The sequence below is a fragment of the Chelonia mydas genome, chromosome 2 (genome assembly GCF_015237465.2).
Source record: "Chelonia mydas isolate rCheMyd1 chromosome 2, rCheMyd1.pri.v2, whole genome shotgun sequence".
NCBI lineage: Eukaryota > Metazoa > Chordata > Testudines > Cheloniidae > Chelonia > Chelonia mydas.
This window is the reverse complement of record NC_057850.1, coordinates 111,671,494-111,686,161: the sequence shown is the minus strand read 5'-3', so window position 1 is coordinate 111,686,161 and position 14,668 is coordinate 111,671,494. Positions and strand designations below refer to the sequence as shown.

Genomic DNA, 14,668 nt, shown 5'->3' with positions numbered 1-14,668 from the left:
TTAGTTGTGGAAAAGAGCTGTTAAACTTGTGGTGGGCCATCCATTAAGCCAGCCGGCCCTTTAGAAAACTCTACAGCATCCCAAGAAAAGCACTCCACATTCTGTTAAGTGCGGCTCTTCAGAAAACACTTATTTCTTTCATGAGCAGGTATAATTCTGTTGTATTCTATTGCTTCCCCTAAGAAAAATGGAGGGGAGAAAAAGGCATACAAGCTAAGTTTTGTTCTGTTACACCACTGACTTCCATAGAGTAACTCTGGTTTCCACTGGTATAGTTGAGAGCAGAATTTGGCCATACATCTTGAAAGAAAAAGGGTACTCTACGTCTACAACTAGAGGGGTGGCAGCAATTCTAGTATTAGTTATACATCTATCTATGAGGTATTTACATAGTTTCTATTACCACAGTGTCTGAGCATCTCCCATCTTTAATGTATTTACAATACACCTGTGAGGTAGTGAAGTCCTATTATCCCCATGCAAAGGGGGAAATGAGGTAGAAAGAAGCTTAATGACTTGTTCAACGTCACATAGGAAATCTGTGGCAGAGCAGGGACTTCAATTCAGGCCTCCCAAGGCCTGGGCTATCACACTAACCATTAGACCATCCTTCTCTTTAGTCTTTACCAATGTAGTCATTTGCCACTGAAGATAGCAGTAAGACTAAATGGACCACAAAACAATGTAGAAGTGTAGGCATATGATTCAGTATATTTCTGTGGCTTGTTTGAAAACGGCATCAAACTATCTCTTGGGGTTAAACAAAAAACTCAGGCTGAAAGAGAACTCAGCTGGCTTGTGGCAGCTTGTAACCATATTTTTAAACAGGCTGACATTTGTGGGTCAGATCCATTTAAAAATAGGGCTTGAAAACTTTGCCATTAAGACCAGTGCTCTGTTTCATTTAAAAGGCAGCCTGAATATGGGGACAGGTGGCACTTTTACTCAGTAGTGCTCTCATAGTTCATCTGAAACTGGAGCCCCAGGTGGCTGAGGTTTGAAAGCCACCACTTTCTAAGGCTTTGCCACGATAACTGGAATTTGCTAGACAAAGATGTACAAAATAAAATGCAATGTGGGCTGATGAGGCAGCCCGCTCATCTGCTTGAGGCAGGACCAGAAACCAAGCTTTAAGGGAATGATTAATGGAAAGGGAGCTGCTTATAAGGACTGAAGGGGAACATTTCTTCTTCCAGCATGCTGCTTGGCCTGAGAGAGATGCTTTTAAAGCTAATCCTGCAAATGTATAAACAAACAAGTAGACACTTGATCTTAGCGTGCAAATGTATAAACAAACAAGTAGACACTTGATCTTAGCGTTAAACTGTTGTAGGGGTTGCAATTGTCTTTATGTTGTGTATTTTCCAAAGCAGACTACATATGGGAGTGTGTTTTATCTGTCCTCTGATCCAAAGAGTTGATGTGCAGATATGTTGTCCCTGACATTCATATGTGAGAGCAGGTAAAGAGGAGAATGAATGCAACTGTCGCCAGTATGTTTTTTATTAGGTCTAGCACTACAGATAAGGTAAGGTAAACATCACCATTTCCTTATATTGCGCATAACACTTCTTACATTCATTAGTAATAAGTCAGTTTCATGCAAAACAGTAGTGTACCCTAATAATTAGCCATGTATTTCCCTGTACAGTAGACTTTTCAGTGTCTCTGCCCTGTGGGAGGGGAGGAAGCCCGGACATTACCAGACTCTGCAAAGGGAGAGAACAGGTTCTCCTTCCTAGAAAATGTAGGAAGGGGAAAACCTAAACACCTCCCCGCCCCCGCACCAAATGCACAGATGGGCAGGAAAAGGGAAAAACAGGAGCTGAAGTGGAGAAGCCCGGTGAGGTTTGGTAGAGCCCATGGTCACTGGTGAAAGGGTGCGGTGGTGGAGACAATAGGTGAGTGGGCAGCCCAGATCCCATTTCCCCAGAGAAAGGTTGTGTGTGTGTGTGGGGGGGGGGGGGGGTGCGGGTGAGTCTGCCTCACAAAAGAGAGAGAGAAAAGCCAACCTCCCTTTATGAGAGGATCCTGGAGGCAAAAGGGATGACTCTGCCTTGGGCAGAACATCTTCCTGACCCACCCCAGAACAGAGGGGCAGAATGGGGGGCAGGCTTTGCTTGGAGTGGGAGGAGAGATGGAAGTACATGTGCACACACACACGCTTCCAGAGAAAGTCCAAGGCCCTTGCCCAAGAGCAGAGGCATGGGGTGCATGTCTTCCCAGGGTGAGAGGTAGCCTGGCCCCACACACAGGGAGCAGGGCAAGAGGGAGAAACCTGGGTCCCCTTAACCAGGGGGGTGGGGTAGGGTATGTCTGGGCCCTAGATGCGGGAGGAAGCCCAAGCTACCAAATTTTAAATGAGACTCAATCTGGTAGGCGACCTTGGAGCACACCTACTGGATCAGGCCCCGCATGCAACTTAGGCAGAGGAATGCCTGTCTTCCCCCGGGGTTGTGAATCACAGTGGGGCTTAAGCATCCAGATGCCTAGAAGGAGGCAGCAGTGCACATGCTCAGAGGCAGAAAATTAGGTGCTGAGGGAACTTTTACCCTGAAACCTTAGGTGCCTGAGTGAGTTTAGGCACCTACAGGTTTGGCAGCAGTTTTGTGGATCGCAGAGACATAGGTGCCTAAATCTGGGTTTAAGAACCTAAGTACCTTTGTGGATCGGGGTGTTGGTAACTAACACAAAGAAATGACCTGTCATTACTCGAGTTTAAATTGTGTTAGAACAAACCATGTTCACACAGAGTCCTTGTTAAGTTATTTTAACGTCTTTCTCAGTACTTAGATAGCCTCCATCACCATACTATCTGAGTGTTTTCCAAATATTTAAGCATAGAAATAATAGCAACTTTCTCTATTTTCCTTCCCAGCCTATAAGAGAACAAGCTTGTTTAGTTTATAGGATTTGGGGATTTGTGTCTATGTGTGTCCTTTGTTTAGCTTTCAGAGTAACAGCCATGTTAGTCTGTATTCGCAAAAAGAAAAGGAGTACTTGTGGCACCTTAGAGACTAACCAATTTATTTGAGCATGAGCTTTCGTGAGCTACAGCTCACTTCATCGGATGCATACTGTGGAAATTGCAGAATATCATTATTATATACACAGACACCATGAAACAATACCTCCTCCCACCCCACTCTCCTGCTGGTAATAGCTTATCTAAAGTGATCATCAAGATGGGCCATTTCCAGCACAAATCCAGGTTTTCTCACCCTCCGCCCCCCCACAGACAAACTCACTCTCCTGCTGGTAATAGCCCATCCAAAGTGACTACTGTCTTCACAATGTGTATGATAATCAAGGTGGGCCATTTCCTGCAGAAATCCAGGTTCTCTCACCCCCTCACCCCCCTCCAAAAACCACACACACAAACTCACTCTCCTGCTGATAATAGCCTATCCAAAGTGACCACTCTCCTTACAACATGCATGAAAATCAAGGTGGGCCATTTCCAGCACAAATCCAGGTTTTCTCACCCCCCACCCCCCCCCCCACACACAAACTCACTCTCCTGCTGGCAATAGCTCATCCAAACTGACCACTCTCCCCACAATGTGCATAACAATCAAGGTGGGCCTGTGTAAGTTCTGTCTCCTGCACTCACAAGCCTCCCACTGTTGGTTGGCTTCTTTCATTTTACCAGTAGAACATAGTTGTCATGGGAGATTATGGTGGGAAAGGAAGAGGTGATCTCTCAGGTAGCTAGGAGAAGTCCCATGCAAGAAAGAGACCTTTCTGGTGGCTCTGCATTCAATGGGGAGCCATGGAGCCAGGGCAGAGAATGGAGCACAAGAGTGATATGTTCATGGTGATCAGTGTTGCTAAATAGGTGGGCTGCTGCATTTTGTACCAGATGGAGCTTTGTTTTATCTATAATGAGTGGTTATGATCATGCCTAGAGGTCATGAAGGTGCGGTCAGTTTCCCTAACCAGTTTAAACAGGAAGAGTCACATTGCAAATGGTTTAATAAAACCATATGTGCATCAGTAGAATGCCAACTGGTCACAGCTGGAGTCAAGAAGAAAGACACATCTATGGGTGCTGTTGGAAAAATTGCCTATAAGTCTTATTGCCTCCAAGCCAGTTATTGACAGGTCAGTCCCAGAGGTCATCTAGTCCAGTGGTTTTCAACCTTTTTTCATTTGCGGACCCCTAAAAAATTTCGATTGGAGGTGCAGACCCCTTTGGAAATCTTAGACATACTCTGCGGACCCCTAGGTGTCTGCGGACCACAGGTTGAAAACCACTGATCTAGTCCATCTCTAGGTCTTCCTTTTCTGGTGGGAGGACTGGACAGCCTTTAGACATGACACAGGGAAGCAAAGAGGAACATACAGGACATCGCTAGGCTTTCCCCTTACTTCAGGGAAACCTAAGCTAGTCTTTCTTACTCACCATATCGGCAAATATACTAATGAGAGATTCTCTCCTTCTTTGAGGAACCCAACCTCCCATTGTCTTTCCTCTCACCAGCTGGCTGCAGTCTTCAGGCCTCATAAACCGAGTCCCCTCCGCTCTTATTTCTTCTTACCTGTTGATTATTAGTCACAGATGAAGGGCCCTCCCTCAGGGCTTGACGTTTTTGGCAGCTATTGTGAAGGGGGTTTATTAAGTCCCTGTCTCCAAAGTAGATCGTTAACCCTGACCTGGCTCAGTGTGGGGCCATATTTTGGACTAGGCCTCACTATCACACCATGTAAGAGACTAGAGGAACTGATTTGAACTTTTGTGCATGGATGGGACCTGAGACATTCAGCAGATCTCCACAAAGGCATATGTCACGACTAAGTAAATTGTCCTAATGTATTGCTTGCTTGCCAGTCCTCAAACTCCCCATTGCATGACCAAACATCCCCATGTTATCAGGACTGTCCCAATATTGGGGCTTTGTCTTATATACACCCCTACACACCCTGAAAAAAAGTGTCCTGATTTTCACACTTGCTATCTGATCACCCTAACTTCCAGTCACCAGGGTTTAGCAGTCACATGATTAGTATTAAAACACATGGCATTTAGTATTCACCACTCTCAAATCTGAATGACTGTCCTTCATGCTCAGAGCAGCTGTTTCCTGGGTTTGGCCCATACTGATATGAATCCACAGTCTCCCCTTGTTCTGACTTTGTGGGAACTGGATCATGCTGGTAAAACAAAGCTGGTTTGACCACACTACAGTCTTCTTGAATCTTTATCCCTGGATAAACAGTTCCTGAGATGTTTTCTGCTGTATGGGTACAGTTCTGAGGATTTTTTACATCACACATGTTGTCACGGTACTTCACCACAGAGGGCTTGTAGGCCTGGTAAGATACTTTAGTAGTTGTAGTGATAACAGTTTGTAAAGCTGTGGCAGCTGGAGAGGGATTGCTACTGTACCTGCAAGGATACTCCCCACTGTAGTAAGGGGGATTAGCATTTGCTTGAATCTGTCCATAGTCACTCCTATCTCCATAACCAGTTTTCCCCAAAATGTGTTTCAGCCCATGATGGCCACTATCAAAGTTCTTATCATGGGCATTCAATGAATTACCATTATACTGAAGTCCAGTCAAATTAAGGGGGTCTGTATCCACTGGGGTATTTGCCAAATCTTTGTAAAATGTTGGATATGAGCTAGAACTTATATAACTAGGAACTTCAAATTCATAGCCCCCCGGCCTAGGTAGAAAGATTCTTGGGTTAGGACACTTTTGGAATGGTGATGCCGTGTCCCCTTGGAGGCTGGCTGAGTCATAAGTAGCTTTGTAAGGGTCTGTATTTTGAAATTCAGGATAAGGCTGAGCTGCAATTGGGAAGCTGGTGTCTGTAATGATACTGAATTTTTCTGGGCCTTCCATGCATGACAAATGATGAATGTTGTTGAAATGACCACTGCTATCATGATACCTTCTTGTCTGAAAAGAATATGAAAACAGGTCTTTGAGATCCAGAAATAAATATTGTACACATGCACACACAGTTTTATAGGCTTGCTAGTATTATTGCTCCTTGCAGCTTTGACAGCCTCTTCACTGCTTTAACAACCCCCTCTGCGCATAGGAGCAAAGCAAGCTGCTGTGGTGTCTTGTAAGGATTTTGTTATACCTTATGACTCACAGTACATGGTTACACCATCTTCATAATGAAAATGCAGCTCTACAGTTACCTCTGAGTCTATAAGCCTCTTTTTCTGGGAAAGGTGAGAAGAGGACACTTGTTTCTTAATGGCACTTCTTCTTGCCTCTGTCTCCGATTTACTCTCTGGTCTAGGGTGGTCATGGACTCCTTTGGCCTGCAGTAGTGTTAACACATTAATAATTTGCTTATGTAAAGACATTAATAAGTAGGCAACTAAAGCTTATGGTTATCATTTATTTTTTTATAGCACCCACAAGAATGCTCGGTGCGTCACAGAAAAGACAGAAGAAAAGTGCATGCTCAAACAACTTACGTCTAAACAACGGACTTATTAGAAAAGTGTAACATACACCAGGAAGGGGCATAGGTGCTGGAACTAGGGAAGCAGGGGGTGTGGCCACACTCCTTTGGCTTGAAGTGGTTTCCATTATATCCAGGGTTTACAGTTTGGTTCAATGGCTCTCAGCACCCCCACTATACAAATTGTTCCATCTCCCCTGGGAAGGTGAGACAGATAGAGGAGCATGTGTTATGGAGGTATGATGACATGGTTACTCAGGTAAGCAGACAGATGGCTTCATAGTTCAAATGTTTTGTATGTCGTGTCTATTTTTAAACAAGGCAAAGAATTATTTTAATCCATGCTGTATAAGTGAGTTTTTAGGAGTGAATGAGGTGAGATGAAGATAGAGGTTGAAGAATAGATTTCAAAAGGGCATCCCAAGCAAAAGGGGCTGCACAGCAGAGAACACGGAAGCATTTGTGGCAGAAGGAGGCAGAGAGGGTATCGAGGTTGGCATTGCAGGCAAAGGGGGCTGGGGGTGGCTGATATGGAATACAAAAGGGGACCAGCTCAGACATGTAGATGTAGATGTGATGAAGAGACTTAAGAACAAAGCTGTGAAGCTTGAACTTAATGGGAAGCACTATGGGGAGCCAAAGAAATGACACAAAGGAGAAGGTAACATGATTGCAGTGATACGGGAGATTAATGATTTTGGTAACAGCATTATGGATGGGTTGGAAATGGGGTGAAGTTAGTAACAAGAAGACTGAGGAGAAGATTTCAGTGCAAGGTGTGAGATGACCTTAGCATGGGCCAGTAATTTAGCCATTAGAGTGGAGAGGAGGGGGAGGTTGCAGATTAGTGATGCTGTGAAGAATTAAGCAATGGGATTTGGTCACCACTTGCATGTGGGTGGGAAGGAAAAGGGAGGGAGGAGTCAAATATGACCCCAAAATTCTGGATTTGGATGATGGAGAATACAGATGTTGTCCACAGCCATGGAGCTCAGGAGTAGCTGAGAGGATCTGGGAGGAAAGATTAGGAGTTCTGCTGTTCAGAATCTTAGTTCTGCTTCATAACAGCCACCATTAAAACAGTATACATCAGCTTTAAAGAGCGTGCACTGTACTTGCTGACAAACATTCTTTACTTTAAAAACAACTCTTCTCAAGCAGAACTGAAATGCATTCTGTGGAGGGACATCCAGAGTTGCTCTTCTATTAAAAGGAGTATGGTTCTATCTAAAACTTTCATCTCTCTACCTTTCTATAGTTGTGATTTTTGTCTTAGTTTTAGATCCTGATCCTCTTTGACGTCAATGTGACCATTTACGTGCTTAAGTGTTCGCAGGAATGATGATCACTATTGTAATATGAACTATTGGTGAAGAAAGAAACCTCATGTTCTGAAATGACAAAAATCTGCTATAGGATACTATCATTTTGCTATTTAATTTATGAATGTTCATATTAAATATGGATTTTTAATCTAAATGCTACTCAGGCCATTTAAGTTTTAAAAAGCAACCAGCACTACTGAGCCTCAATGAAGCAGTCCCTTTAGATTTAGGCCCCAGTCCTGCAAACAGTTATGCTCATGCTTATCTTTTCTCACAAGCATAGTCCCATTAGCTTCAATGGCACTACTCAGATGGGTAAAGTTAAGTATAGGAATAACTAAAATAGCGTATAAAAATCTCCCTGTATTGAATAGAAAGAGTAAAATTGTTGTTTGTAATCTGTGACTATTCTGCTAAAGAAATATGCTTTTCAGTTTCTGCCCTTCTGTGAAGTAACATTTGAACAGTAAAATGGGAATATTTTGGAACACACAGAAGTTTAGGGAACATGATCAGAGTAATCACATTTATGCAGTGTACCACACTAGCCAAGCTTTCCCTTCACTTTCCTCTTAATTCAGTAAAAGTTAAATATTAAGTGTAGACCGCTGATGTTAATTCCTACACATTGAATTCATCAAACGATCAATTAAATGAAAGTTCTTAATGGTGTAAAATCTAATTAAGAGACATATTTAAATCCTGGTCAGTCCTTGTGCAGGCAAATCTCCCATTTTACTTGATTCCATACAATTTATGCATGAAATTCAGCAGAAGAGTTTCTTCTTTAAGTAATATGGGATTCAGCCCATGGTAAGGGCTGGAAGTCTTATCTGTGCAAGGACTACAGCATTTGGCCTTTAATGAAATTTTATTTTAAGAAATGTGTGAAGGTAAGAAAAAGCCTCATGCTTGTAATTGTATGTAATATTCATCAAGAGCTTTTATAAATCCATAGCAATAATAAGAAGGAAGGTAAGTTTAAGGACTATTTCTATCTTACCTGGAAAAATATTGCCTTGCCATCAAGCCTCCAAAAGTTAGTGACTGGGTAGCCACTGTGTCCCCGGCAAGGAATTATCTCTAGGGCTGAGTTACAGTTTGGACAGGCTTTCTCTGTGAAATCAGATAAGGCCAGTATTGAAGAGCATGGTTAAAATGGAGAAATCAGCTGAGAACACTGTCGGGTTCAACCACTCTATAACTGATCCTTCAATTAAACTCCAAATCAAAGTATAATATTCAAACAATATAAGGTACACTAAGAAGCATAGCTGAGCTATATATACTAATGGACTCAAGATGAATACCTGATATATTCACTTTGGATGTCAGGGATGTTTAGATTTAAATCTGAGTCCATTATGTAGGCCCGTCTCTGCTGGACTATCTACCAGACACACACATTTTTGAAATTTGGAGCTACTGCTTTACACCCTCTTTGCCACTAATAATAAGAGCAGGATAAGTCAGCACTGTCTGTGAGTGGGACTTAGGTTCATTTGGGTCTGAAATCAGGACCAATGAAAAGAATGCTTCAGCCTTTGGAGTCTCGCCCCTCAGACTTCTCTCACTTTGTTGCTTCTGGCGGGCCTTGTCACAGATAGCAGGTCGGAGCTGCAGCCTGGTACCATCCGGCAGCGTGCAGTTCCTGGCACAAACCACAACTCCAAGGCAGGACTTCTTGAGGATCTGGCAGTTGTGGTTATTGGTGTTGCGCATGGCCCAGCCACTGAGATGCCGCTGTGCGTTCTTTTCTTCGACAGTGTAGATAAATCGCACATAGCCATCTGGCCACTCCTGGAAGCCATCAAAGTGCTTGGGCTCCTGTACCACAGTTGGGTTAGGGGAGAGGGGCAACAATAGAAAGGAAGGGGGAAGTGGAGACCAGCGAGAAAGAGTGAGAACGTATTAAAAGATTTCAGAGTAACAGCCGTGTTAGTCTGTATTCGCAAAAAGAAAAGGAGTACTTGTGGCACCTTAGAGACTAACCAGTTTATTTGAGCATGAGCTTTCATGAGCTACAGCTCACTTCATCTGTAGCTCACGAAAGCTCATGCTCAAATAAATTGGTTAGTCTCTAAGGTGCCACAAGTACTCCTTTTCTTTTTGCGTATTAACAGAGTATCTCAGCATAGTAAAAACTACTCAGTCTATCCTTTTTATCCTGTCCCATTATACATAACAAGAAGTTACCTGAGGAAGTTAAAGAGCAGTAAATTTAGAACAACAAAAGGAAATAATACTGTCCTTAAAGCACAGCTCTATTCTAAAACATAACTCTGTAAAAATAACATTGTCGGGTTCCATGCCTATTGCCTGTCAATAACTCCAAATTTAATGTGCTCAATTTACAAGCAAAAAGAATTTTTTTAAAAAAACTGCTAGCCCTGTAAACTTAATCTGGGTTGTGAGAATCAGACTGAGCTCCTTCCATCTTGCCCATCATCACCCATAATAAAACTGTCTGTGATCAGTGAAACCTTTGCAATACAACACTCTTTGGGTTACACATTTGTAACTGACAGGTTTCAGAGTAACAGCCGTGTTAGTCTGTATTCGCAAAAAGAAAAGGAGTACTTGTGGCACCTTAGAGACTAACCAATTTATCGGATGCACACGCTCTCAAAGAAACTGCGGAATCACCTGATCAACATCCTCTACAGCAAACAGGGAAAGATTAAGAATGAGCTCTCAAAAATGGAATAAGCTTCTGCAGTTTCCACAGTATGCATCCGATGAAGTGAGCTGTAGCTCACGAAAGCTCATGCTCAAATAAATTGGTTAGTCTCTAAGGTGCCACAAGTACTCCTTTTCTTTTTACATTTGTAACTGATTGGCCTGTAACAGGAACTTTAATAAACAGTTTGCTGCACAAGGACAAATATAATCTCCAGCTCTCATTCTCTTATGCTATGCCCGTTTCAGGATTTAGCATTTATAGATTAATAAAAACCAGAAACATTCTGAGAACAAGTTTGGTTATGCCACTATTTCTTAAAATGTATCTAATAGGACTTGAATAAACCCTCTACCAAAATAATGTTAATTGATTATCATTATAAATAATATATATTTGTGGAATATACTCAATATAGTTTAAAAGAAGTATGTTTTGAAATTGGGATATTAAGACTTGCTTTCAAAGAGTTGCCAACCAAAATGTAATTAATTAGACAAATGATAGAATGAAAGAGATTTTTATAGCTGCAGTAAAGAAAAGTAAGAACCATTTGTTTTTGAATTATATAACAAACCCTACTTTATATTCTATAGAATCCAATCAAAGACTGAAAGTTCTGAGGCTAAAAGGGATATTGGGTAGGTAAAATCAGGAAATCTCTTCTTTCAGCTTCATCCCCTATTGCATGAGCTCTCATACTTGGGGTCGCAGCCAGGGGTGGGGGGTGGTCAGTCAAAAAAAGGTTCAGGGAGGTTGAGACCAGTCTCCCTTTCTTTATAGCTAGGTGGGAAGAGGGTCCTGAAACTTTGCTTTTTTTTTTTTTTTTTTAATATTGGTCTGGGAACCATTTCTCCACTGGACATACAGTAATAACTAATTTTAAACTTATTTTAAGGGGGGCTTTCTATGGCACTCATGAATGTTTTCTAAGCACTTAAATATATATGAAAGTACTTGAATATAATTATAAAGAAGGATTAAAATGTGACTGTCCCCCATCATTCGCAACAAATCACTAGTTGATATCCGCATGCTTAACAATATGCTCCACCTTGTATTTAGCGGTGGCATTTCTGAGTACCTTTCCCAGCACTCTGTAGCGGGAAATCATGTCTCTTTCACCAACAGAAGTTGGTCCAATAAAAGATATTACCCCACCCACTTTGTCTTTCTCGGTTTATACCAGTCTAAGTAAAGTAGCCTAATAAACAAATATACAACGATATCACCAGGCACACAACTATCCAAACATACACAGTCTATCCCTTTGAAGAGAAAGGGCAGGTATAATTTCTTGTTAGCACAGAAGGAAAATATAGCGATCACTCTGAGATCTCGTTTCTTCTCTGACCAATTTCAGAAACCACAAAGACCAAAACCATCGAGCAAACAAACACAGCAGAAGAATAATTCTGGTTTCTTTCATTTACAGCTTCAGATTCCTGGTTGTCTTCATTCCGATTCCCCAGTCCACTTAACCTCACCGATCTAATTTGCCAATATGAGACAAACTCTGGCTTTAAACCAGTTTTATTAAAACCGCTACCCAGAGTCCAGAATCTACGTCTCTTGTGCATGGGACTTCCAAGTGCCCCGAGGCAGCCAGGGTTGCAGGCTGTCCGGTTCTGAAGCATGTCCTTGTTCGCTTTAAAGAAGTGCTTGAATTCTGTAAACGCAAATATCAGCTGTTCGGTTGGGGCAATGGTCCCTCATTCATTCTGGGCCGGCTAGAGCCGAGCGAAGAGCATCTCCGTGAGAGATCAAATCCCTGCTCCCCCAACCCACAGCAGCAACCACCCTTCTCTCCCTCCTACCTGGGGCAGTTTGGGGTCATTGATATCCCACGTTAGCTTCATCCCGTAGGAGCACACGCAGTCCGAGTCTTCGAGGGGACCCTTGGACATGTTCACCATCGGCTGGCAGGGAGCTGCCCCCTCTGCTCCGGGACGCTAGGCAGCAAGAGTCTGCAAACGGGAGGAGGACTTAACAGACACCGAATTGCGAAGGAGAAGCGGCGTGCAGGGCAGCCACCGCTCGGCCAAGGCGCTGAGTTTGGCAGGCGCGTGCAGCGCTCGCGCTTTGCCCTGTCCGGGGACTGCGGTGCTGAAAGGAGCGGGCAGCTCCTGCTGCGCCCTTTGATTCCCGCTTTTATGTGAGGATGTGAGACAGTCTCCCTGCTTGCCCTGTCCATTTCCCTCCCACGTACCCGCTCTGTGTTAAACGCTGTGGCGGGGAGGGGGGGCGCTTTGTTTCAAGGCCGACTCCTCCCCTCTAGTCACTAAGCGCAAAGAAAAAGTTTGGAAATCCGAGACACTTGGACACCGAGTCCACGGATAACCAGAGCCGGCCGCAAAGAGCAAAAGGGGGCAGCAGGGGCCCTAGGATATTGCAAAAACAGCCCCAATCCTCAAAGTCAGCGCGCAGGTCGCTTTGGTTTGTAATCACCCGGTGTGTAGCCAGGAGCGCGATCATCTCCACCGACAGGGCCGAATAACTGCTTACTAGTCACACCTGGACAATTGGTTTTGCCGTCCATACCAGGCACACCTTCGAAAGGGAGGCTTTGCATGCGGCGCCTACGAGTGGCAGGATGAAAACGCGAAGCTACTTCCACCAGTATTTGATTTTTTATCTATTCTATTTTGATACCAGGCTTAGGGCAAGACTAACTCTAAAACATAGCTGGAAGGCAAATGGAAAAGACGTTCAGCAAGTCACGGCGCAGTTCTGAAATCTAGCAGCCACCTTCACTTGCACCAGTGGGAGTTTTTACTCCGACAAGTAACGCAGAATGAATGAGCCTCCGCAACTGTCCTATAAGTTACCAACTAATAAACTGCTACAGTATGAAATATTCCTTCCTTCCCCCACACCCCCACCCCCACCCGCACTCTGAGTCTGATTTCTAGAAACGAAGGACAATAATGAGTTCTAGGCTATACTAAATAACCAAGATCACAACTTGGTTCAGTGGGATTGAACTTTTATTTCATATATGACTATTTGCATCTTGACACAACTAGGATGTATTAAAGAAATTCAGATCACTAACCTCTAATTTCAAATATGTCTGAACAAGTTTGTTACGATCTGAAAAGACCGCTTGGGAGTGATTACTTATCACTATGATATAGCCTATTGTTCTTTAGCTTTATGCATATATCCCAAGAAAAAATGCTGCTCTTACGAATTAATTTGTTGTACTGTTCATATCTGTGCCCTTTCTACACACACTTATTCGAAATGAGAAAAGGAGGATTTGTGGCACCTTAGAGACTAACACATTTATTTGAGCATAAGCTTTCCGGAGCTACCGCTCGCTTCATCGGATATTTTCCACTGCATGCATCCGATGAAGCGAGCGGTAGCTCAGGAAAGCTTATGCTCAAATAACTTTGTTAGTCTCCAAAGGTGCCACAAGTACTCCGGTTCTTTTTGCGGATACAGACTAACACGGCTGCTCCTCTGAAACCTGTCATTATTGGAAATGGTTACACTACTCTACATTAAGAAATAAAACAACGATTACTTTCATCAACGCGTAGCAGCGTCTTCCGTGGAACTTGTACTATCGTTGCATGACAATACTCGGTGTGCTTTAAAGAAAGAACTTTTTATTTTTACTCTTTCATTAGAAAACCTAATAAGTAAAACATTTTTGTCGCTTAATAGCATGGAGATGTGGCAAGACATTGGAAGCCAGCTTGATCTTTTAGCTGGAAGGAAACTGGACATCTGCGTGAAACCGTTGTGTGCCTTGCCACAGAATTTCCGAATGGCTAACTAAGTTCCGCTTTCGTTCACCTGTGAAATATACAACATTTTCGCCTTAATTTAATGGCAGTTCCCTTCGTCCTTTAAATAGGAAGATAAATCCTAAAGCCAGCAAGGGTCCCGCTTCTCCTCTTCTGCTCACAACGGCACTCAAAAAAAAAATCCCCTTAACTACTTTGTTCAACTGTCTATCGTGTGTCCTTTTAGCTGTATAAAACTTTTGGGGTTGTGTAACATTTTTCACACAAAAATAATTCCGATCTGAGCTGGCCACTGCAAAAGAAGACTCTTCCTTCTCCATTGCAGAAAAGGCCCCGGTTCCCGCCCCTAATGGGTTCAGGAGAGATTTTCTTTCCTAAAATCTGACGGAGATTAGGGAAAGAATTGTAGTTGTTAATGTTTAGCATAACCACCCCCGGGCTACAACGGCCAGCTGTAGCGAAGCATTTGTAAGAT

The 14,668-nt window shown here is 43.1% G+C and overlaps 1 protein-coding gene across 1 annotated transcript; it reads right to left on the bottom strand.

The window, feature by feature from the left end:
- Positions 1-4,025: 4,025 nt before the first annotated feature.
- GCM2 (glial cells missing transcription factor 2) lies at positions 4,026-13,256 on the bottom strand. Its single transcript, XM_007064260.3, has 5 exons — positions 12,253-13,256; positions 9,330-9,582; positions 8,759-8,871; positions 6,159-6,284; positions 4,026-5,907 (listed from the first exon to the last, which is right to left on the bottom strand). Exons 1-5 carry the CDS (start codon positions 12,349-12,351, stop codon positions 5,026-5,028), a joined length of 1,473 nt encoding a protein of 490 aa, XP_007064322.2. The 5' UTR covers positions 12,352-13,256; the 3' UTR covers positions 4,026-5,025.
- Between the last annotated feature and the right edge of the window lie 1,412 nt (positions 13,257-14,668).

What these genes read in the sequence shown, in the direction of transcription:
- GCM2 (XM_007064260.3), bottom strand. Translation starts at nt 12,351, where the DNA reads ATGGTGAACATGTCCAAGGGTCCCCTCGAAGACTCGGACTGCGTGTGC. An exon ending in GGCCCGCCAGAAGCAACAAA is followed by an intron (nt 8,872 to 9,329) that starts GTGAGAGAAGTC and finishes CTGATTTCACAG; the next exon opens with AGAAAGCCTGTCCAAACTGT. An exon ending in GCAAGGCAATATTTTTCCAG is followed by an intron (nt 6,285 to 8,758) that starts GTAAGATAGAAA and finishes ACACTACTGCAG; the next exon opens with GCCAAAGGAGTCCATGACCA.